The sequence below is a fragment of the Nyctereutes procyonoides genome, unplaced genomic scaffold (genome assembly GCF_905146905.1).
Source record: "Nyctereutes procyonoides isolate TBG_1078 unplaced genomic scaffold, NYPRO_anot_genome, whole genome shotgun sequence".
Lineage (NCBI taxonomy): Eukaryota > Metazoa > Chordata > Mammalia > Carnivora > Canidae > Nyctereutes > Nyctereutes procyonoides.
The window spans coordinates 16047802-16071516 of NW_026575140.1; the positions used below are offsets into that span (position 1 = coordinate 16047802).

At 44.5% G+C, this 23715-nt stretch overlaps 1 protein-coding gene across 7 annotated transcripts in view; it reads left to right on the forward strand.

Annotated features, from left to right (window-relative positions):
• The window catches only part of WWOX (WW domain containing oxidoreductase), a 941967-nt gene that overhangs the window by 308074 nt on the left and 610178 nt on the right, over positions 1–23715 (forward strand). Inside the window, exons 9-10 of one of the 7 annotated variants that reach the window (XM_055305712.1) lie at positions 1250–1368; positions 2992–3013. The exons of the other annotated variants lie outside the window; for them this stretch is intronic. Of the exons in view, the coding sequence (XP_055161687.1) occupies positions 1250–1336 (87 nt within the window). The 3' untranslated portion in view covers positions 1337–1368; positions 2992–3013. Of the gene's footprint in view, positions 1–1249; positions 1369–2991; positions 3014–23715 lie in introns of those variants that run through there. 7 annotated transcript variants of the gene reach the window in all.

Consider the following 23715-nt stretch of genomic DNA (forward strand, 5'->3'; position numbering starts at 1 on the left):
AATGGCAATTAGTAAAGATAATATATACTTGATGTAAAACCATCATGTTACGTGCAGATAATCTTTTGGCACTTTAATTTTTTAATTGTAGAAGGAAAAGATTATGAATTCAAGTCCAACACATTAAATGGTGGGTTTCCTTTGAAAAATCTGATTCTTTTACTATGCACTATATTAGGAGATTTTTAATTTTAGTGTTGGGTAGTATAAAAGATACAGAGAAAGATATTCTGGTTATGTTTGTGCTAAAATGTATGTATTAGAATTACCAGGGGAAAGAAAAATATAAAGGCTGCAATAGGTTTTTCTATTTTTTAATACCTAACATTTGTTATTTTAAAAGCAATAAAATCCCCTAAAGAAATATTCATAATCAATAAGAACACAAAATATGGAATATATTAACTGAGTTATAAAAATGTTTGTAGTATAGCACAAAATGAAAAACACAGCAAGTTATGTACGGTTTAAAGTGTAATCAATTTTGAGGTTGTATACAAGGATATAAATGATAAACACAAGTAGTAGCATTTTTAGTAAAGGCTGTTACAAAATACTGTATTTATGGCCTATTCCATTCTTTTTATAGCTCATTAATGTAGAAAACAAACACAGTGTATCCATCTTCACAGACAGCTTAAAATTCCCTTAAATGATATTTTTAAATGGGAATACTGAGCTCATTTGATCTGTTTCTTCTTTAAGCACGTGTTAGTTTGAATAGGCGTATTTACTGGGGTTCCTTCTCAGACTCTAGAAGGAAAAAGCACTGCCCTCCCTTCACAAAACAGGGTAGAGTGGAACATCTTTACAGATGGTTCAGGTGGTATCTCCCTCCTGTCACAGGGCTCCGTGCTCCCTCCCCTTGTCCCACTCCACCCCAAGAACAGCCTTCATACCTTTGGAAGCTGCATTAATTCTTCCAGGCCACAAGGGGGCCGTTGAGTTCCTGGTTCGCTGCACTCCCTGGCCGGAGAGAGTGTTAATGGTGGTTCCCAAGGTGCTGTTTCCCGTGGTGCCTATGAATATGCATGCGTGTTCATGCGTGCTCAGCAATCTACCAGTTCAAACCAGACAGCTGGTTCTGGCAGTGAGGTGTGTTTCTCTCTTTCTCTCCTTCCCTTGGACAAGTCCTTTCTGAGTAAGGTGAATCTATAATGTGATGCCAATGACTTATTTTCAGGATTTCATTTGGTTTAGATGTTTCCATCATGGCCTCTTCTTTTCCTTTCATTTTGTCATTCTGTAGAAGTCACTAGCCTGCTATGATCAATGGAGCATAAATTCCATGGCTGTAGGAGCCACAAACAAGGGTATCCAGCCTCCTGAAGCATAAGTAGGTTTCGGCAATGCTCTGTTTCCAGTAAGGTAAGAGTATTTGAAAAAGAAAAGAAAAAACAAATCTTGGTAAGAAGGGCTAAGTATCTGAATTGTTTCTTTTCTCTCTGTTGGAATTGACATACGATTCAGCACTACACAGTTCCATCCATCCAACCATCACTATCACCATCCATTCATCTGTCCATGCATGCATCCATCCATACACCCACCCACTATCCATCCATTTACTATCCATCTACCATACATCTACTATCCATACATCTACCATCTACCCATCCATCCATCCATCCATCCATCCATCCATCCATCCATCCATTCATCTTCCACCATCCATCCATCCATCCATCCGTCCACCTATCCAATATATTTTGAGTACCTGCTAATGGTTGGGCACTACTTAAGACATTAGGGATATGAATTTGAACTTGGATCAGTCATTGCCTTCAAGAATCTCATCTAGTGGGGGAAGACAGAGGCATATGTGAATAAATTTAACAAAGAGAAACAGAGACCCAACTCAGCCTTGGGCTTACTCAGCCTTGGGCTGTAACATTCATTATAATGTCGAAAGCTTTTTTTACTTATATCTCTAATTCATTTGGACTTTATATAACTAACATTACTGTAGAGAAACACTGCTTTGTGGCATGACAGTATAAAAGAAGATACTTTACCTAGTAAAAATGGAGATGGCATGTCCTTTTCCCTAGAATTGATTGACATTGGTCTGGTTGCCTCCTGAGAATTGGGTGGCCGTTGTCATAGGAAGGGTTGACACAGAGGACCATCTGTAGAATGTGGGCAGTCGTCGGCAAGTTGAGTACAGGGGCCAGCGTACCCAAAAAAGTGGTGTAAGTATCTGGCCTGAGAGCCTGGACAGTGGCCACAGGCAGGATTCAGAGTTCCACACCAGGAACGAAAGTCAGGCTGAGTTAGGAAAAGCCCAACCAGCACAAATTAGAGGCCTCTAATGATGTGGACCCAACAGTGCCCCTAATCACTGCCCCTTCCTTAAGACAGTACAGCCAATGACAAAGCAAATGAGGCATCTTAGAGACCTGAGAGGATAAAAGTGATGGTTCTCTTGGCTTCAGAGCTCAGAAGCAGGCTTGCTTAATCTCATCCAAGAAGCCGTATTTTTTTCTGGGGCAACTGATGGATTACAGGATTGAGCTGCATCATATTAGGGTATCAGAATAGACAATCTTCTGGAGTTTCTTTGTCCAATATGATAGCCCCTAGCCCCACCTGACAATTTAAATGAAAATTGATTAACTAGTATAAAAATTCAGTTGCTCAGCCACAGCTAGCCATATTTCGATGCTGAGTAGCCACACGTGGTCAGTGGTGGCCATATTTGGTAGTACTGACCTGGAGTACTTTTCTGTCACAGCAGAGCCCTCTATTGGGTAGTGCTGCTCTAAAGCAGAAGTCTCCAAAGTGTGAAGAATGACCCATTACGGTTCCAAAAGAAAAATATTACAACGTCTGTTTATCCATTAAATTCCTCCCCGTGTTATTAAATGTCTCCATGCATTTACCAGGTGGTGGGTACTACTGTTGTAAGGGGTCTGTGCATACTCACGTATATTCACATATATCATCCTTTCTCATCTCCTATGAAGTAGTACTCTCTTCCGTATTTTACAGATGAGGACACAGGCACACTGAGCAACAAGGTGGCAAAACTGGGATTCCAACTCAGGCGGTCCAGCTCCTGGTCCTTCCTCTTAATTGCCTCATGATACAGGCTCTCAATTAAGGAGATTAATCTTTAAGAAAATTGCAGAGACATGTTGACGTGGGTGCCCTCCCCAGCCATCCAATAGTGAGGAGCCGAATGCAAAGCATCCCAAAGTAAGGCTGGGTGTTTTCCTAGGCATGAGGTCATAGCAGAGCCTCTGCTCCTCCTGGGCTTTCAGCATTGGAAAATGCATCATGGTTTCCCCATGTGAGCTCAGTTAAATGGATTGAGACATTAGATTATCTGGTTTGAGCTGAAGCATCCGTCGCAAAATGAGCAAAAGCCTTAAAAAGATTTCTGCAAAGAGACCCATGTTTGAGGACAATATTTATAATGCAAATATAAGCAAGCAGTAAAAAAAGTAAAAAATAAATAAATAAAAAGGCGTCACTGGTAGTTCAGCCCCTCCTAATATGAGCCCTTCATCTGTTACTAGGTAAACACAATGGCGATTTGATCAGATCTTAGAAGAAATCAATGAAATATCCAAAAATCTAAATTAGCACAAAGAGTTGTACAATTGCACGCACTATTTTTATTTTTAATGATGAAGGTAATTCTCGACGTGGATTATTCCTGGTGATTGTAGCTAATTAGAAGAATACAAGTTTGTAATGTATAAATAAACACCACAGACATATACTGAAGTATCTGTCTTGAGTTTTTCCTACTGGTAAAGGTACACAATTAAAACAGTCGGGAATCTTTAAGGTTTTAAGCAGACTCTGTGCTCTCTTCCTGTCTCGGTTTTCACTGTTCATTTGGGTCCTGCTGTTTATCTTCTGCCCACTGGAAGAACACCCTTTTAATAGAGTTGAAAATCATGAAATGAAGGTATTTTGTAAGAGGGAAAAAAGCCATTGATTGAAACAAAGAGTCATGGCTTAGAGACTGAACTTTTGATGAGAACTTTGCTGGTTGTGCCTTTGTTTATCATTAACTGTGGGAGAGCTCTCCCCACTTTCCACTCCTTAATTTGAAGGTATCCAACCTTTTTTTCAGATACATTCTGACGCTGGTACATAATTGCACTGAGCCTACTTGACAGAAGTCTGGAAAATTGCAAAGATAGAGGTTTTCCTTGCATTCTGGAAATATTACCCAGAACTTTTCCAAGCATGCCAAATCTTTTGCTCAGGGCAGGGGAAGCGTACATGTATGTGTGTTTGTGTGTGTGAGAGAGACAGAGAAAGAGGGGGAGAAAGAAAGTGTGTGTGTGTGGGGGGGGGGTGAAGGTGATAGGAGAGCTGTGTTTGTAAAAACCATGCAGAAATAATGTGTACCTATGAACCTTTCTTATTCATCTTTCTGGTGCTGGCACTTTAAAATAAAATGTGTAATTTCTGTGCCAAAAGGAAACCCTTGCTTGCCTCAAGATTTCTTAACTCCCTCTCTATCCATGGTTGATACTGACCTACCAACATGTACATTTCTGTTCTCATATGGCTTTTTGAGAGCTTTAAAAACAAATCCATGTCTCAAGAATAATAACTTAGAACCTGCTTGTTACTGCGATACCCACTCTGAGAAGTAGGTGGATAGGACGCGTCTGTTTGGATGGTATGGTGGAACAGATGGCACCGTATTTTTTTACATCATAATTCTGCAATCCCTGTTAGTGAAGCAGAGGTGAAAGAGGTCACTTGGTTTTTCCAGTGTCGAATAGCTCCACAATTCTTCTTTTTTTAATTAACCAGTATTTACCAAATGCTTACTAGGTCCTGTGCTAAGTGCTTTACGTGTGATTTCTCATCTCCTGACCACTCTTTGATGTGGCTACTATTATTATCTGGACTTCTAACGGCGAAGAAACTGAGGCTCAGAGAGGTTAAGTAATTAGCTCAGTGTCACACAGCTGGTGACAAAGTGCCTCTTGGCACCAAGACTATTTTCCAGGATCATGCTGTGTGAGAGTCGATGGTCTGACGAAGAGCATGTGTTTGATTTTTCTAAGAGGGACCCAGTCTTACTCGTCTGTTTTGTTGTGCTCAGCAAGAGTGCCAGGCCCACAGGAGGTACATGGCACCCTCTGTGAAGAGAAAGGCATGAAGAAGCTAGGGGCACCCATACATGTTCCTGGAAGTGGTTTGGAGGTGAGCACCCGGTCTGTGGGAGCTAGAGCTATGCACGTCAGGGGGACCACTTTAGGAAAAGGTAAAACATTTGGTGGGGAATTTGGGGAGGAGCCCGCAAATGTGAGGGGCACTGAAGCTTACTCTGGGTTAACGTCAAGGTTGTGCCAAGGCCAAAATTACACAAAACCAAGATGGAAGTGCCTCTGTGGACATCGGTGAGTGTCTCATTCTTCCCTTTTATTCTGCCGCTTCCAGACACTCAAGTGTGAAAGCCGCTCTCACGTGTGTGATTTGGTGTTGGTGTCATATGAAAGATGCGCCGTGTATCAGCGTGTCCCCTTCTCTGGGAGAGACCAGCCAGCCCCCAGGAAGTGCGCCTTGGCTTTCAGGGGGGCATCCTCCATCTGCAGAGCATTCTCTGGCATGGGAGACTTTGAAAATGCTTTCCTTTTTACCTGCATCTGGGCAGATTTTTTTTTCTTTCCAGTAGTTTCTTAATGGTCTTTAGTGAAGGAAGTAAGTGGCGCTGATCAGTGAAGGCGGACAGTAAGATTTATAATGTATTTGTGCTAGCTGATTGCCAACAGAACCGGCCTTTCCCAGCGGTGCTGTACGCAGACTTGGAAAATCAATAGGGATTAACCTCTGACCTTCTTCACATACTTATACTGTGGGCTGCATCGCTTACCAATATTTCATCTGTTTCACTTAGCCGCCGTTAGTTACTCAATAATGTGTGGCCGGTCTCACAAGATAACTAATTAATTTTTTAAAATGCAGCATCACTTGTAACTGTGATAAAATATCACACCTTTGGAAATCAAGGCCCTTTTGGTTTATTTATTAAACTCACATTAATTAGTCTTAATTAAACAACAACAACAACACAAAAAAAAAAAAAAAAACGGGGAAGGGAGGGAGTGCAAACTCTAGGGTTTGTGTGGCTCACAAAAACTCCCTTGTGGTTCCCAGCGGGGGGACCTCTGCTGCTCTAACAGAGCAGGTGTGCCCTGGTGTCTCAGCTGGAATGTGGGCCCTTTTCAGGAAAATTGCTACTCTTACCTTTTAGATATATGTGTGTGTGTGTGTGTGTGTGTGTATGTATGTATTTTTCTGTGAAAGGAATATTTGTAGATAAATAAATAAGTATGCCACTATTCAATGAAATGAACCCAATGTATGATTTTTATAAGGAATCAGAATTAACTTTCATGAATTTTGTCCGCAAATGTATGCAAAAGTTTGTGTAAACATATCTTTTTATGAGCTGCCCTCAATTATGATTACATAGGATGAAAAAGGAGTAAATTTGTAGTAATACACTTTTTTATCTTTGCCTTTGAGCTTTGACATATAATAAAATGCTCTGCATCTGTCTTAAAAATTGAAATTGTTGTAGATTTCCTTCATCCAAGACTCTTTTGTTCACAGATTTCTTTCTTTCTTTCTTTTTTTTTTTTTTTTTGCAAGTATACCTATTCCCTAGAGTTTACTTACAGTTTGCTATTGATCCTGCAGCTGGTATTTGAATTGGTCGATGTACTCTGTAACTTGTTTAAGATACCCTACCTGAGCTATTAGTTTAAATAATGTATTCATAAATTGATTAATCATTACAGTAAGACTTATTAGCTGCATTTATATCTGCGTGTTATCCACAATTGACTTGTACTCTAATAATCACGCATACTTAAGCAGAAGTTGGGTTTTACACCACAATTTCATAATTATCAAGGTGGAAAACAATAGTGTTTGTGTGTAGAAGTGGAGGCAGGGCTTTAAAGGTTGGGCTCGCTCAGCAGGTTGCTACTTTTACCTTCCTTAGGTAAAATAGATAGTTCTTCCCCCAAAAATGACATCTAGGAAGTGGACCAAATTCTGTCAACCTCGGAGAAACGATGGAGTTTGCCGAAGCTGTCCTGGTGTCACGGTTCTGGAAGATGGATGGGGGCGGAGGGAGGAGAATCTGAAGGGGTGACCCTCTGCCTCCAGTGTTCTGAGAGGCGCCTCCTGGGGGTCGTCTTGCCGCTGGCCTTTCAGGGTGTCCGCTTGCACTGCTCCTGCCCCTGTGCTCTGCTCTGCCCCCTGGGGAGGCTGACAGACGTGCAAGGGGGCCTGAGTGGGGTCACCTGGGACCCCAGTGTGCCCCCCAGAGTAAGCTGGGGCGATGGTGGGAGGACCCCATGCGGCCGCCCAAGCAGAAAGGAAACAAGTCAGCTGAACACAGGCCTAGGGCTACACGCACTTTTTAAAAAAGGAATCGTATTGTTCAGAGCACTTTTAGGCTCGGAGCAAACTTGAGCAGCCCGTGCAGAGTTCCCGTCCCCCGTGTCCCCCCACGAAAGCCTCCCCCAGCTGCCCACTGTAACCAGACTGCATTTTCTGTTAAGAACAGCCTCGTGGGGAGTGGATGGGAAAGGGCGGCTTTGCATGGGGCCTGCCCACCTGGGCCATGCCTGACTCCTGGGGTAGCCCAGGCCTGGGTGTCTCTTTGGGGCTGGGATTCTGTTAGATGCTTTCCACTTCACCCTGCCTGGAAGCCGAACCCCCTTTCTTCCTCCCATTTGGTTGGAGAGTCATTTTGCCTCACCGCATGATTTTTCTACTTCATAAATCCCCCTTCCAAGCATTATTCAACAACCTGCTAAATTAATATATACAGTGTTCTTTCGGTAATGGTGAGGGGGGCCTGTCTTGCGGCGTGCATTTGTTCAGCTGTGTTGAAAGAGCGCTGCCCAGTGCGTGAAGGACATCTGCTCACAAGCGAGCAATTGTGCTTCTGATGTGGGGCAGCACCTCCGCCTGGAAGCCGGCTCCAGATGAAAGAACAGATTGCCACGGAGCCGCTTTTCCGAGGCTCCCTCTCCCCAGCATGGGGCTTCATACATTATTGAGAGCAAACCTACTTTCCACCGCCACTCCTCACTGCACTTATTTTGCCAACCTTATTCAGAATGTCAGCATGGATCACTTTCCTACAAAGGCAGAACGGGCCAGCCAGGAAGCTTCAGCAGATAAATTATTTACAGTGTTTAATTATCATCATACAGATTTATTAAACTTCTTGGTTACCTAGGAGCCCATGTAGCCCGCTGTAAAGAGCTTGCTAAACTTTGAACAAGAGACGCTTTACTGGAAAACAAGATCCCTTTGTGAATGCTGCTACCACATACCTCACGTCTGGGTGGGGGCGAGGGGGCATGTGATGGTGTGCCAGCAGGCCGTGAACAACCGGCTCTCGGGGAGGGCCGCTGCCGCTGTGTTTCAGCGCTTGCTGATTACCGCGGTGTAAATACGCCAGGGCCAACAGCAAGCTAGACAACACGGGGGTGCATACTCCCATGTCAGCGGTATATACTGTCTCTAGGTACTGTCACTCTGCAGACACAATAGGCACAACCTCAAGAGCATAGCCAAGCAAAACTCAATACTTCTGAGCATAAATAGCCAAGTACACTGTAATTACTCCGAAGTATTGAGTTTTGAGTATTTCTTGCGTGTGTGTGTGTGTGTTTTAAAATATAGCTTATTTAATCGTGAGTTTCTGTAATTTAATGTTTAACAGTGGGTGTGTCCAACAGCCAGTTCATAAAATTCCTGGAGATTTAGCAGTTGGCTCTCTGGAGTCGGTTAGATCCGGCTGCAGCACAGCACCGTGTGTTTGACTGACTGCCAGCTTTAAATTGCATCCTGGGTTCGGATGGAGTTCATGATCTATTCCTAATTCAGGCGCATTCCTAACAGGGCATCCCCGCACCATTTTCTGCTGGGGTGTGACGAGCCGTTGGCATGCTGCTAAGTGTCCTCGACAGCAAGCAGACACATGTACCCTGACTGGTACATCCCAGACGATTCTGTTGTACTGATATTAAGGACAACAGTATTTTGCCAGAAGCTATAACGAGATGATTCTGTAACAACAGCATGGTGACACCAGACTATGTTTTGCAATTTTCTTTAATATTTATGCTGGATAAATAATTTATCTCTTTTTTTTTCCAGGTTGTGGGTTTTTTTTTTTTCATCCCGAACATGTTGATATAGACAGGTGCTAGGTTTCCCTGAATGACTAAAGCAAGGATGTGGTTATTTTCCCCCCTGAAAAACAGAGGCGTCAGCAGAGCTGAGCCTCTGGGAATTGTTTGCACAACTCCGCATCCCATCTACTAATCCGAACTAATGAGATCTATTAAGGACCTGCCCACACGTTTGAAGGGAGTCACTTATTAATGTGACATCTTTGCATGGCATTATAACATCAGGACCACCATTCACTCAGGTTTTGGAAAACTCAAAAGTCATGGCTAGCCTGTTCTCTCGCTGAGGCTTCCTGCAGAAGCTCCTGGTAAGACTGGGCACCTTCTCAGCCTCGGCGCTGTTGACATCCAGTGCCAGGTCATTCTTTGTTGTGGGGTTCTGTTCTGTGCATGATTTGGATGTTTAGCAGTATCCCAGGCCTCTATTCATCAGATACTAGGAGCAAGCCCTCTGCACAAGGAGGGATAATCAAAAATGTCTCCAGATATTGCCAAATTGCCTCTGAGAAGAGGGGTGCAAAACACACATTCTAGAGCCACTGTTCTTAAGTATTTAGAATGTACAGGAAAGGAAAAATAGAGATTGTCTCATTACATTTAACCCTCTCTCCCTCTGGTTTCCAGCAACCTCTAGCCCCTAAAGCAACTAGAATTGGGAATAAAGTAACTTTGTATCACCCAATCAACTTCTGTGCAGGGGTGCCAGGTTGGAGGGAGAAAAGCAGTGTATATACCCAGGCATCACTAGCCCACGTCCCCCAGGGTCCAGCAGAAGTACGGACATTATCAGAGAAGGGCCCCGCAGGGTGGGTGGACCTCGGCCTTTTCCTTCCCAGACTGCTGCTTGCTATGGTCAGAGACTGGTGTCTGAGCCCTGGAGTACGCAGCTCTCTCTCTGGGGCCTGGGGAGTGGGCCTCATGCAGCTCCCCACTGCCTTTGGCTGAGGATGGAGAGGATATGGGAAACGAGTCTTTTCAGAGAATACTCCTTATCCTGATATCCTGATATCTCAGCAGTTCATGCAGAATGAGTTTCGGGATTGCTTTGTGGATCCTCCAAGCTCTCTCCCAGGAGTGTAGCAAGTTTTGGGAGCCGGACTCTGGTGGCACCGTTCATATCCTACTCTAGCTGAAAGCTGGTCCCAGAATCACACCATGTTTAACCTACACAGTGGGGAACCCAAGCCCTTTTTCCATCCCCAAGAGGGCTGACATTGAGCTTTTCCTGGGTTTTCCTCTGCAGACATAGGGCTTTCAGGTTTTCCAGCTGGGTGTGCTAGGATGATGTCTGAACATGACGGGATCCATTCCTCACCACCCTGCCTTGCACCTGGGTCCTCGGGTAGCTGATCCGAGAGCCTCTGGAGCTGCTGCGGGGGAGGCGTGGGAATTCTGTACTCCTCTGACATCATCTGATACAGTGAGTGTGGTGCAATAGGGCAAACCATGAGTCAGGGAAACGCTGGAATGTTCTCTGTGGGCACTTGGGACAGGGGTGACCCTGGAGTGATTGATTTCATCTTTTTGAGTGTTCGTTTCCTTACCTGTTAAATGGACATAACGATGTCTCCGTGGCAGAGTATCTGAGCGATCAGATGAAAGAATGAACATTCAGCATATTTCTCAGCTGTTTTCCATAGGAGGCCTTGGGTGAGCCCCTCACTGCTGCTGGTCTTTTGGTCTCACTCTCACTGGGGCATTCCCTCAATGACACTACGCTGCCTTGACCCCTCCTGCCAGTAGGACCCCAAACCTCCCGGTCTTTTCAGAGTGCCTAAGTCCTACCATGGGCAGGCCCTTTCAGAGACAGTTAAGGAGATCAATAGTTATCTGCTTACCTTTCTGTCTGAGACGAGATTTCATGCTTGTTACTAGCAGATCAATAGTGAAAGCACATTCTGTTAAGTTTTCCTAGGAGTCATTAATCTTGCCCAGCCTCAGTTTCCCTATCTGGGAAGTGAGTCTAACCAGGATGATAATGAAATGAGGTCAGGTGAAGTTGGCAGTCGTACACGTTGGCTGGCTGCGTGTTTTCTTTCTTCAGTTGGCCAGATACCCAGGCTGGAGCCCTCACTCTGTGAACCTGATAAGACACATTTCAGTGCCGTTTGAGAGAGAGCAGTAGGGAAGTTTCTGAGCTCTTCTAACCACTTCTCCAGTAATGCTCCAAGTTTCATTCCTCCTTTGGAAGAACTTTTCAAGTGTGTATGCATGCATGTGTGTAACGTGTGCGTTACATGGTTGAATATCTAAATTAAATCCAGGCAGGACTAATATTTCCAGAAAGTTCTACCTCTGGTTCTTCCTGAGCTCATAGCCCTGTTCTCCAGGGCAAAATCAGATGGAAATGAACATGGGCTGAGCACCGAAAGTGGAGCATCCAAAGTGGAGCATTCGAAGTGGAGGATGGAAAGGTGCCGCTCTGGGGTCTTCACAATGTCAAAGGGGAGTTCGGAAATCCTTGGAACAGGTTGTCTGCTATCTGAGACCATGGTTCTGGCTGGAGCACTAGTCACTAAAGCTACTGATAACCAAAGGGTGTATCATTGGAGTGGGTAGCAGTTGTTGGGGGAGGAGGGGACTGACAGATAGTCGGATGATTTTAATGTTTATATTCCGCTGGGGTAAGCTCTAACAAAGACCCATCATTTCCCAGATAACCAATTCTTTTAAAAGAACATCTGTTGAAACTGGCAATTTACATTCTTCTTAAAATACAGAGCGACATAATTAACCCTCTGGGGAGACTAATATTAGTTTATTAGAGACAATTTCTAGTTCTGTTTATTTTTACACTAAACGATTTGTTCAGATTGGGAAAAAAATTTTTTTCTTGGTTGCAGTGTGGGTTTGCTTTTATTTGGGGTTGACTTTTCCTTATCAAGGGCACACAAGGTAAATAGCTAGGTGATAATACATGGTCCCGATGATCATCAGCCGTGAATGAATAGAACGTGCCGAAAGTACTTGATAGTGTGTGACATGGTAATAACTTGGCATTATACTAATGTTCAGGTCTCATTAGTCTATTTTAAAGCGACCCGGTCTGATATTAAGGTGCCTGTATTTGTGTGGTTCCCTTCGTCTTCGGTAATCGCATCGGGCTCTGATGGCACTCAGAACTGGTGGAATTGTCTTGTGCTCATTGCTGTTGTGCTTATAAATTGATTCACACTCTCCACAAGAGGACCTTGAACACTTGGTTCTTTCCAACATTGGACTAATTTCAGACTTCTGGCTTGTCATGGGCAGAGGAGAAACAACACAGGGCCTTTTGACATTGTGTAGAGGCCAAATCAAATGAAAGTCCTTCTAATTGTTCAGATGTCTTTGAATTGGAAAGCAGCCACTGGGGCATCCAACCAACCATTTTTCCCTCGGTTCCATATCCTGCCACAAACTCTGATGACTCCTCAAGTATGGGCATTCCCTTTCCAAAGTAACCTTCTACTTCTCTTCCCCAATGTGAGCACTCAGTTACTCAGTGAATTCAGTGGCTCAGAGCCTTTCCCCAGCACCATTTGCCCTACTGCCCTGACTTACTATAGGAGCCCATGCGAGAGTCATTGTGAACTCCAAGTCTTGGTTCACAAATCCCTTACACGGCCCGAGGCACCTGCTCCAGCCCCCTTTCTTTCCCCTGCCCTCCACTGGTCAACTTGGTGGTCAGCCAAACTGAGCTATGCTCAGACTGGATCATTGGTGCCTAGCTGTGCCCTCACCCCAGTCTCCCCCTCCCTGTCTATTGGCAAACTCTCCTGTTCATCTTTCACAACCCAGTTCTTGGCATCATATCTTCCATAAAGCCTTCCCAGATCTTCACTCACCTAGACAACTGGTTACCCCCTCCCTGGTGCTGCCCTGATACTGTGGGTACGTCCCTGCCATGATTTTTCAGGTCACAGTCATCTTTCCCACTGCATGCCTCACTCCTTAGGCAAAAAGGATTGTGCTTTATTCCATTTCTGACCCTGGCCAGGCACCCTCAGTGAACAGTAGTTGAGTTTAATTGTCTCCCTTCCTTCGTGTCGATCTGTGTTTAAGATCTAATGGTGCTCAGTGCCTTGTTTTCAGTGAAGTATAAGAGAGCACATTGCATGTGTGTGGGAGTGATTACAAAATCCAATCAAACTCGGAATCGCTGACTCACACCTGGAGTTTCTTTATTTGCAAACTGGAAGATGAGAGCTGAATTTGAAACCCCAGGAGAAGATGTAAGCATATGAAGCTATTTTGAATAACAGTCATTTGAGGAAGGGGTGGAGCACCAGATGCCTCTGGAGAGCCAAGCACCACCACCCCAGCCATTGTGCTTCCTTTCCACCTTTCACTGAGATGCAGCCCACCTGCTGCTGGGTAACACTATCACCTGGCTTTCTTCTCACAACTGGAACATCTGAGTGTAGCGGGTGGTACTTCCCTAAAGCACAGAATGGGAGGGCTTGAGCACAAGGCCAGTAGAAATGGAGAGAGACACCTATGATCAGCCATACGTCGTGAAGGAAGTGTCTTCTGAAGGTGTGTGTGCTTGTGTGTGTCTTCATATTGAGTCATTTATTTCCTGTGTCTTTTTTATTCACAAGTCATTGGACAAGTTGATCCCGACATGGTCCATTGGAGGGACCACCTCAGTAACTTTTTAACAATTAAGCCCATTCCTTTAACTCCCTCACCTCATGTTAGTCATTGTATATAAAACCCACCTCACAGTGTGTTGGAATCAAATATATTCCAATCCATGTTGGGTTGAGTTTGTATAATGTAAGAGTCCTTTGCTACCTCCAGAACCTTGAGGGTAAGCAAGAGATGGGCTCTGACCTTTGACCTCAGGGTCACAGCCCAAGATCTGTTACTGGAGGTGTTTACAGAATTCGTGTTTCCTTATTACTTTCCAAGTGAGACTGGATTTATGTTGAAATTTTCTTTATATATTGGTTTAGGGAAATCTTATTGTGGTGCTTATGTGCCCTGAATAATTTGCAGTAAGTTACAGAGTTATAATTCAGGAAGTAATTGGTTCTGAGAGAATATGCATCATCATATCAAAATGTTTTTTTTTCCCTCAGTTTGTAGCCTTTTGACAAATAACCGGGAACTTTATCCCTCATATATTGAATAATTGTGCCCTGTGAGTACGGGAGTGGTGAGTATGCTGTGTGCATGCGTTGGCATCCCAAGTCCTGTACCCGTGATAGACATCACTAATCAATCCTGCTCACCACACTGCTCTAAGTAACCATTACTAATCACATGGAGTCAGTGTGTGAGATACTCCTTTATCTACTATCCTAGCAAAGTGATACTTTGATAAAAGCATCATAGTTCTTCTTGCTGAGTACAGACTGGCCCACCCTGTGCAATGGTCATACCTTTGGGAATCTGATTCCCAGTGATGTTTTCCTGTCAGAACTTGGCCTGCCTTCTGGAAGAAGTCTGAAAAACTTTGAGCCAGTTACCTAATGGGGTAATATATGTTGCCTATTTCCCTTGTCTTCCCAGGCCTAATACTCATCTCCAACCATAAGAAAATGTCCATTGTTAAGCATTTGCATATTGAGAAAGGTGGCTAGCATTGTTCTGGTCAAGAAGCTTCCCTGGAACAGTCGGGATTCCTTGCAAGATCCTTTGCAATGGCAAGCTTACCTAGTTCATTGGAAGTATAATTTGGTTTATGCACACAAAGTTTCAGGAACATATATGTTGCATCAAGCTATGTCCACTGTGGTGGCTAACTGAGGAGTGTGTTCATTATTTCCTTTTATAGCACAGAAGCGCAATTGCATCAGGTCATTCTTGCCACAGTGTCAGTTGGCTTATTTGTAAAATATCTTTGGGATGTTTAAAGAGAATCATGTGTTTTGCAAATTCTCATTAATGACATGACAATGAAAACCACACAATAAATACAGCTAATACTTCGGTAGCACTAACCACATACTGGTATGTATATATGTATATAATACATGGCACCTTTTCTGGGCACTTCACATAAATTAGCCCCTTGACAGGATCCTATCCCCACTTTTGATATGAGAACACGGAGGCACATAGGTCAGCAAACAGGCCAAGAGCCTGCAGCTGAGATAGTTGTCTGACCCTTTAAAGCCTGCATTCTTCCCACTGCATGGTAAGTGGCCATCTCTAATCTCCTCTCCATTTGTGTGGATGAATGACACACTTCCTTACTGAGCAGGGCCTGGATTCCAGGCTTCTATGGTGAGGCTGGAAGGCAGCAAAGTTGGGAACCAGAGGCTGAGGGGAGGTCTGAAACTCATGGCCATGTCTTTCCATTCTGCGTTTTTATGGGTTGATAAATAAACATGAAACGAACACAAAGCAATAAACACACAACAGAAAACAAAGCCAGCAACAAATCACTGTTGTGCCTCTTGAAAATTCCTTTGTTGGGCAGAAGCACTCCAAAGTCCTCTCTATAGCAAAGGCCAGGAGTCTTGCATGTGAGCCTCACACGTGTGCTTTGCTTGGAAATACCTCATCTCCTGGGTTTGCATGGTCCTGGCTTAATGGGCTGTACATCAGTGGCTTTTTGAGGAAAAGAAACCGAAGGCTTGGCCATAGGTCTTTGAGTCAGCACATTGAACTTTTCATCAATTAGCTCCTCCCCCCATCTTTATGGCCTGGCCTTTCCTGTAATTACAGTCAGGATCCTATAGCCGGAGGAAGGCCTGTCAATTGATGAGAGGCTGATGTCCATTGCACGGTGACAGCCGATTCTGAGGGTTTTAGGCCTGTCCTTAGAGAGGCTTGTTATTTCCTCCTTAGATACTTTGCCCCGACTCAGTTCACCACCATCACATGGATGGAGGTGTCTTATTCCGCGGCTGAGCCCAGGAGGTCAGGCCTCTTGGACATGACATACTGCAAAGTAGAGATGTTTCATTGATTTGTATTGTTTTTAATTAAAAATCATTTTTTAAATATGCATCTGTGTACACACAGGAAAAGGTCTGGAAAGATGTGCAGCAGACTGTTGATCAGGTTTTATCCTCCCGGGGAGCGGGCTTGGGTAGGAAGCCATAGGAAAATGATCATGCTTTACTGTAGACCAATCTGTACTCAGTTTTTTTTTTTTTAATGAACACGGATTACTTTTATAATTTCAAATTACTTTGTAGTTAAAGAATTATAATCGATAAGCATTTCTAGTTCTCAGAAACCCCAGGAGAGGAAGGGTTAAATGGGAAACCACAAACTCTTCTAAACCCCTGATGGGGTGTGCCTTAAGCTGAATTATGGATTTTCATTTTGTCTCTCATGATTTTTGGCCAACTAGAGCTCATACTTCTTTTGGACTCTTTTCCACATGGTGTCATTCAGCTTCCTTGGTCATCACCTGCACCCCCTCTTCCCCATCTTGTTTTTCTGCAGATTCCCAGAGTCCTTATGCTAGTCCCATCCACCCTTCACCCCTTCTGACTACTTGAAACATGATGCCTCTCCTCAGAAGGGAGGAATCCCCTCACCCATTCATTTTTCATTTCCCTGTTACTTAAAACCAAAACCAAACCAAACCAACCAACCAACCAACCAACCAAACAAACAAACAAACAAACAAACAAAAAAGCACGTTTGTAGTCATCATTGGTGTCCTGGCTTTTTGAAGTTATGTACAAGTGTCAAGATGGCAAAGCATATACCAAGATGTCTTTTGATATGCAACACCTACTGGGGAATTTCATGTCTATGATGAGTTACAAGTGGCATTTAAGAGGTGAATCATGTCTATTAGCAGGAGGTTGGCATTCTATGGGTCTAGTCCAGTCCCCCGGCCACTCTCCTAATGTGAGAGATGTCTGTACCCTTCTAAGACCTTTAGATTTCCAGGAGTGTGTTGTGGCAAGTGGGTTTGCCCATCTTGCTCCCTCCTGGACACTAAAGGTGAGGAATTGCTTTACATACCCCAAGTCTCCGGTTTTCTACTAACAGAGGCCTCTTTGGACCATATTGCTGACATCTCGCTATGTCAGGTCAAAACAGTAGCTTTCATCTCACACTGTGGGATTGTGGTGGTTATCCCTGGTGGGCTAGGGAGCTCAGCCCCGAGCCGTGGAGATTTCACCCTAGCCATCCCGCCACACCTTTCTCTGGGCTATCTTCAGGGAAGGAGAGAAGTTGCTGCTGACCACAGATGCCCTCGCTCACCAGCTATCTCCCTCCTGGCTCTGTCAGTCCACCAAGAAGAAAGATGTTTAAGGACTCAGAAATCAAAGGGGCTGAGCTTTGTCAAGAATCATGTTGATAGCGAACTTTGGAAGACGGCGTGGTCAGGAGTGAGTGTGCGGGGTGCTGTGGGGGTATCAGGTGCTAAGGCCAGAAGCTCCCTGCGTGTCAGCCTCTTGCCCTGGCATACAGCGACGGCCAACCCTGCCATCAGGCTCGGAGTGTGGCTGACTGGGGGCCTTGGAGAAATGTGCACTTGGAGGAGCTGGACTAAGTATAAGTAACTCCCTGAAGATCCACAAGAAAAAGCCCATCTTTTGCTCTGACGACAGGTCTTCTTTCGACATTATTCAGATGTGTTCTTTTCTGAGATTTTATTTTTTTTTCATTTTTTGTATGAGACTTTATCTTTTAGGGTAGTTTTAGGCCCATAACAAAACTGAGTGACAGGTTCAGAGGTTTCCCTCATAGACCCTGACTCCACAAATATACAGCCTTCCTCACGATCAGCATCCCCACCAGGGTGCTTAGGATCCATGGCTAGTTCTGGGTAATGGCCAAGGCAGGAATCCGCCACCGGCAATGCCATACCGCAGCTCCTGGCCATTGGGAGAAACCTTGGGTGGAGGCCACTGGTTCTCAGGTCTGAGTTCATAAGCTCATGGAGCCAAATAATTTCCGGCTGTGGGTCTGTTTGGGGGTTACACCAATGGCAGTGATTGCTGAAATGGTAAATGAGTGTTAGGCTGATCGGTTTGTGAACAGGAACAGTGTGTTTATATTGCCCCCCCCCACACCTTACTGTACGTTTAATAAATACTTGTGTGATTGGATCTAAGCATTTTTCATGATGAGAGGGAGTCCCACGGTGTGAACACTCGGCACCACGTTATGGGGACAGTGGCCGGATCCAGAGATGTTACCCTTAGCTGATTTTCACCAGAGACTGTTTTTTTTTTTTTGTTTTTTTTTTTTTTTTGTTTTATGCGCCTTCGCCTTCCCCTCGACCTCCTGCCCTAAAAAGAAATAAAAGCCAGACTATATACTAGAGGTGCTAACACTAAGGAGAAACCTATTTTTCAAGGAATTTGATATTTTTAGGAAATTGTCAAGGTTGTCAACATAAAGGGGTTGTCAGGATACAGTATACAGGATGGACTTCCTTTCCTGTACTTTGTGGTTTATCCTTACTACTTTGTGAACGCCACTCTGTCACTCATGGGGCCAGCCCTTCTGCTTTTGGAGCTTATAGGGTGCGGCCTGAGGGCGGCCTGTCTTTGCCCCACCTCGAGGCAAGATGGGCAGGAGGGACCGCTCCTCCAGATGCTCATGTGCAACGCACAGAAAGTCTACGATAGAAGAAAAGCCTCCGCACTGGGAGGGACTCCCTATGATGCCTTCACTGGGGCAGGGAATGGGGCAGAGGCGTAGAGAGGATTGACCACCTCTGGCCTAAAGGAAAATTAGTAACCTCCCCAAAATGGGGAAGTCTTCACGGTAAGAAAAGTTCACAAGGGATGTTATGTTGCTTTATTGATTCTGTAAAACAACAACAACAACAACAAAACCAAAAAACACAGTGGCATTTGTTTACGACGGTCCCACATCCTCTTTCCCTCAAATAGACACGCAGCTTCCCCAGCTGCATCCCCTTCACTGGCATTGAGAGATAAGCACAATAATGATGGAGTTAAGACCGAATATTACAAAGGCTAAAGGAAAGATTCAGAGGACTTTTAGTCTATTAACTATATGAGACTTCTTAATAGTTTGGCTTAAGGCAAAAATGATTTTATTCTTGTTTCATCCTCGTTGAGTCAATAATTAACTTAACCAAGTTTGATTAAAACCGAATTTTACTAAGTATGAAAACCATCTGGGCTTTTCTCCTTCTCTGTGAAAAATAGTGAGAGTCCTTGTCTCTTTAGTTCAGGGCATCTAGTCTGGGAGGGGAGACTCATTGGGATCGCTCTGCTTGGGGAGCCAACGAGCCAGACTCGATTTTCCACCTCCCCTTGTTCCTGATGGGGGGCAGTGCATACGTGGTGTCTCCCCGGATGGGCTTCGCTCCTGGAGAACCCCCTGGCTGTCTCCCAGCCCCTTTGGAATAGTCTTCACTTCACACCTCCTCAACCTTTCTAAATGACCGGGGTGCGGAGGGGATGGAGGGGGGGGACTCCTAGGGATTTCCTATGAGTTTGGGAACCAGCAGAGACTGCAGGTCACACAGCGCTGCGCTGCCTTGATGCTGGCTTACGGAAGGGCTCCATGGCTGGTGGCCAAGAGCTCCTTCACTGACGACTGTCATCCATGCACTACTCCTCACTGTGCATTTGACTTTCTTCCCCTGCAGCAGGCTTCGCCTCTTCAAGAGTAAGAGTTTTTTTTTATTTTATTTTATTTTATTTTATTTTATTTTACTTTTTAAATATTTTATTTATTTATTCATGAGAATGCACAGAGGAGAGAGAGAGAGGCAGAGACAGGCAGAGGGAGAAGCAGGCTCCATGCAGGGAGCCTGACGTGGGACTCGATCCCGGGTCTCCGGGATCACACCCTGGGCTGCAGGCGGCGCTAAACCGCTGAGCCACCGGGGCTGCCCTGGGTTTTATTTTATTTATTTATCTATTTTATCCGTAGCTGCAGTCTCCAAGCACAGGGCTTGACACCAGCCAACGTAAACTACATCACTTGGAATGAACTAGTGAAAAAAGTCAGGTCAAGGCAATGTGGGTCCCTTTGTCTCTGGATGTTGAGAACTTGAATTTCATGCCATGGGGGCCCCTCCCTTACATTCCATCTTTATGTGCTATAAATAGGCATTCTTGCTTTTGGCTAACTAGGATTAAGTAGTACCAAATGGTCTTACCATTTTGAGGCCTCTCTGCTTTGAGTCCTTTAGAAAGGAGGCAGAGGGGTAGATGGGGAGGATGTGGGTCAAAACCTGGTTTCTGCCCCCAGGGAAAGAAAACCAAAACAAAACAAGGAACCAGAAAAGCAGGCAGGGATGGGGATGAGCACACGTTGAGGGTTTTGTCGTGTGATGCCAGGGTAGGAGCCCACTTTGGACCAACGGGGACTTCTCAGTGCAGAGTTTTGTCAGCCTGGGTATGCTACTGCTTCGAGGCAGGGTAATACTGATTGTTTGCACGATTGTGTGTGCAGTAGGGGAAAGACGGGTCTTTAAAAAAAGTGTATGGATTGCTTGGCATTTACTGTGGGTGTTAAGTCTGCATTCCAGTTGCCAAGATTAAATTAAATCGTCCCCATTGCTATTCAGTCTTACTCTGCACAAAACACACCCATCCTTTCTGTACTTCTTTCTCCCTTCATCTGTATTTTTTTTTTTTTTTAAACACACCGTATCCTGCCTCACTGAGTCGACCATGGTAGCCTTTCACCACATCGAGCAAATCGTGGCAAGATGTGCCAGGCACATGCTGTTGGAACACCTGGCTGAGACACCTGAGCATTTTTGTGTGACTGGGGGTGGGTAGATGACTCGTTGCAATTTACAAAATGGGGGGGAGGGCACTCAGCCTGGGTGTCATCTTGATTATTTCTGAACAGAGCCTTCCAGCTGGACTAGCTTTTCGGGAACACATGTATGTTTGTGCTGGAAGCCCCAGTAATATCATTTAATCCAAGAGCTTTTTTCTACGATGAATTATTCAGGCAATGTTTTCCAAAATTGCCATTGATCAGTACAGACCCAGAGAGAGAGCATGTACAGCAACGCGTGTGCTAGGCCTGCGAGGGGTCGATATTTTCTGGCTCAAAGTAGTTCCAAAAGAGAGAATTCAAAGCCAGAGTGTTTCTTTCTCTGGGCAGTGAGTGATGCAGGTACCACACTCAGGTTTACTGATGTTTAGCTTGGATTAAAACCCAGCCAGGGAAATATGCGTAGCCTTGCTGGGATGGAGGGGGATAGGGGGGTGGGGAGGGCTTTTATCCTTAGGCACTCAACGGTGAGGAATGTTGGGTGAGACCACAGGGTCAGTTGAGTTTTAGTGATCGAGGTTCTCGGTTAATGCCCACACAATTCTGAACTTTGAACATAAATGCTCTCCCCTACCACAGACTTTGGGTCTTTTTTTTTTTTTTTTTTTTTTTTTTTTTTTTTTTTTTAGTTTTTGGTTTTGGGTTTGGTATCATGAAATGTTTCTTGGGGGGATCCCTGGGTGGCGCAGCGGTTTAGCGCCTGCCTTTGGCCCAGGGCGCGATCCTGGAGACCCGGGATCGAATCCCACGTCGGGCTCCCGGTGCATGGAGCCTGCTTCTCCCTCTGCCTGTGTCTCTGCCTCTCTCTCTCTCTGTGTGACTATCATAAATAAATAAAAATTAAAAAAAAAAAAAAAAGAAATGTTTCTTGGAACAGTGCCTGCCTGTTGTAAAAAAAAAAAAAAAAAGACGAAAAAACAAAGAAAAACAGACAAGTTGGCTCAGATGCCTTTGTTTGTGTAAACACTTTGGTGTTATTTGCGAAAATTGTCCAAGATGCCCATGTCCCACCTGCTGGGGCCACTCATAGATGCATTGTGGGGTTTTAGATGCAAACATGGGGGAATGGGAAGAAAGGGAAAGCAGACTTCCCAGTTTTCTCGTCTTGGTGGACTCTGGCTTTTTTGCTGGCTGCCTCCGAAACAGTGGTCCTCAGCTTTGGCTGTGCATTAGAATCACCTGGGAAATTCTTCAGACATAGTGATGCCTCAGGGTAATTAAATCCAGATCTCTGGTGGGTAAGGGTGTTGGGGTTTTTTGGGGGGTGGGGGGAGGCAGTGAGGGCTGCAAACTCTTGTAATCCAAAGTGCCGCATCATCAGATTTTGGGATCCGGGGAAAGCTATTTCCTTCTGGGGTTTCTGGGGAACATTTCTGGGATTGTGCAGTTGGGTCAAATCTTCCCCCTTTGCTAAAGGGAGATTGAGATCCCAGCTTGAGTTCTAGTGTGCTTTTCTGGAATCTATTCCCTCTACATACCATCCTTTTCTTCCTTCACATGGGGACACTTATGTGCATTGGAGCTTTGTGGGGCCTATCTGCCCCTTGCCTTCCAGTATCCTTTTCTTAAGAAGAGCTTTATGGATATATAATGCAGCACACATACAATTTATCCATTTCAAGTATACAGTTAAAAAAATAAAGTATACAGTTCACTGTTTTTTAATATATTCAGAGTTGTACATCTATTGCCACAATCAATTTTAGAACATTTTATTAGTAAGAAGATCCTCTGCACCCCTTCACCATCATCCTGATTGTTCCCTCCTTCAGTCCCAGGCAACCATAAGTCTACTTTCTGTCTCTCTGGATTTGCCTCTTCTGGACATTTGTCTACGTGGAATCATGCACCGTGTGATACTTCTTTCACGTTGCCCAATGTTTTCAAGGTTTATCCCCACTATAGCCTACATAAGCACTTTGTTTCTTTTTATGACTGAATACTATTCCGTTGTATGGATATACCACATTTTAGGTACTTGTTCATGAGTTGATGAACATTTGGGGTTTTTCTGCTTTCTGCTGTGAGCACGTGTGTTCCTGAGCTGCAGGATAGTACAGTATCCTTTCATGGCATGTCTTGGTGACATCTCCAACATCAGGGACGCATCTTGAAATGTTTTGCATTCAAAACAAGTCATGAGCAAAAGCAAAACCTGAGCGGGTAGCTGGGTGAGGGGGCCAGGGTACTTGGGTGACTTTTCACTCAGTACCTGCTGTATGGCTCAGCTTCTCAGGTGATGAGGGAATGCAGTGACAGTCCCTGTCCTGGGCCTCCCTGCTTCCAGAGACAGCAAGAGGTAAAATGAGCTGCTTCCTGAGAAAGGAGGGTGCTGCTTGCCTTGATTAGTGCAAGGCGTCAGTATTGTTTGTATGATTAATGAGTCCACATTTTACACGTTCCCATTTGGTGTGTTCCAGCCTCCTGACAACGTTGCCTTTCATGTGTTGCTGACCATTTTTGAGATTTATGAGGCCTAACTCACAAGCTATGTGTGTCTGGATTAAGGGAACCCGGGAATCACTATTTATGTCTGACCCGAGGAAATTCCCTCTAAGCTGCTTATCAGAGGTGCATGCTGAGAGCATGATGGGAAGATGGAGTCTTTAGTCCCCTGGTAAAATCTGGAATCTGCTGTCATTCCATCTTAACTCAAGTGACAATAGGCTAACAGACCAGTAGGTCCACCTGTGAGTATCTGCTGACAGTTCCACTCTTGTAAATTTAGCTTAAAAAGTACGTATGCTGCAATTCCATTTTTTTTCCCTCCAATACTCCAATTCTTCAGTGTGAAATTAAAATAGAATCCCTTATCATAAAAAAAACACTTTGATCA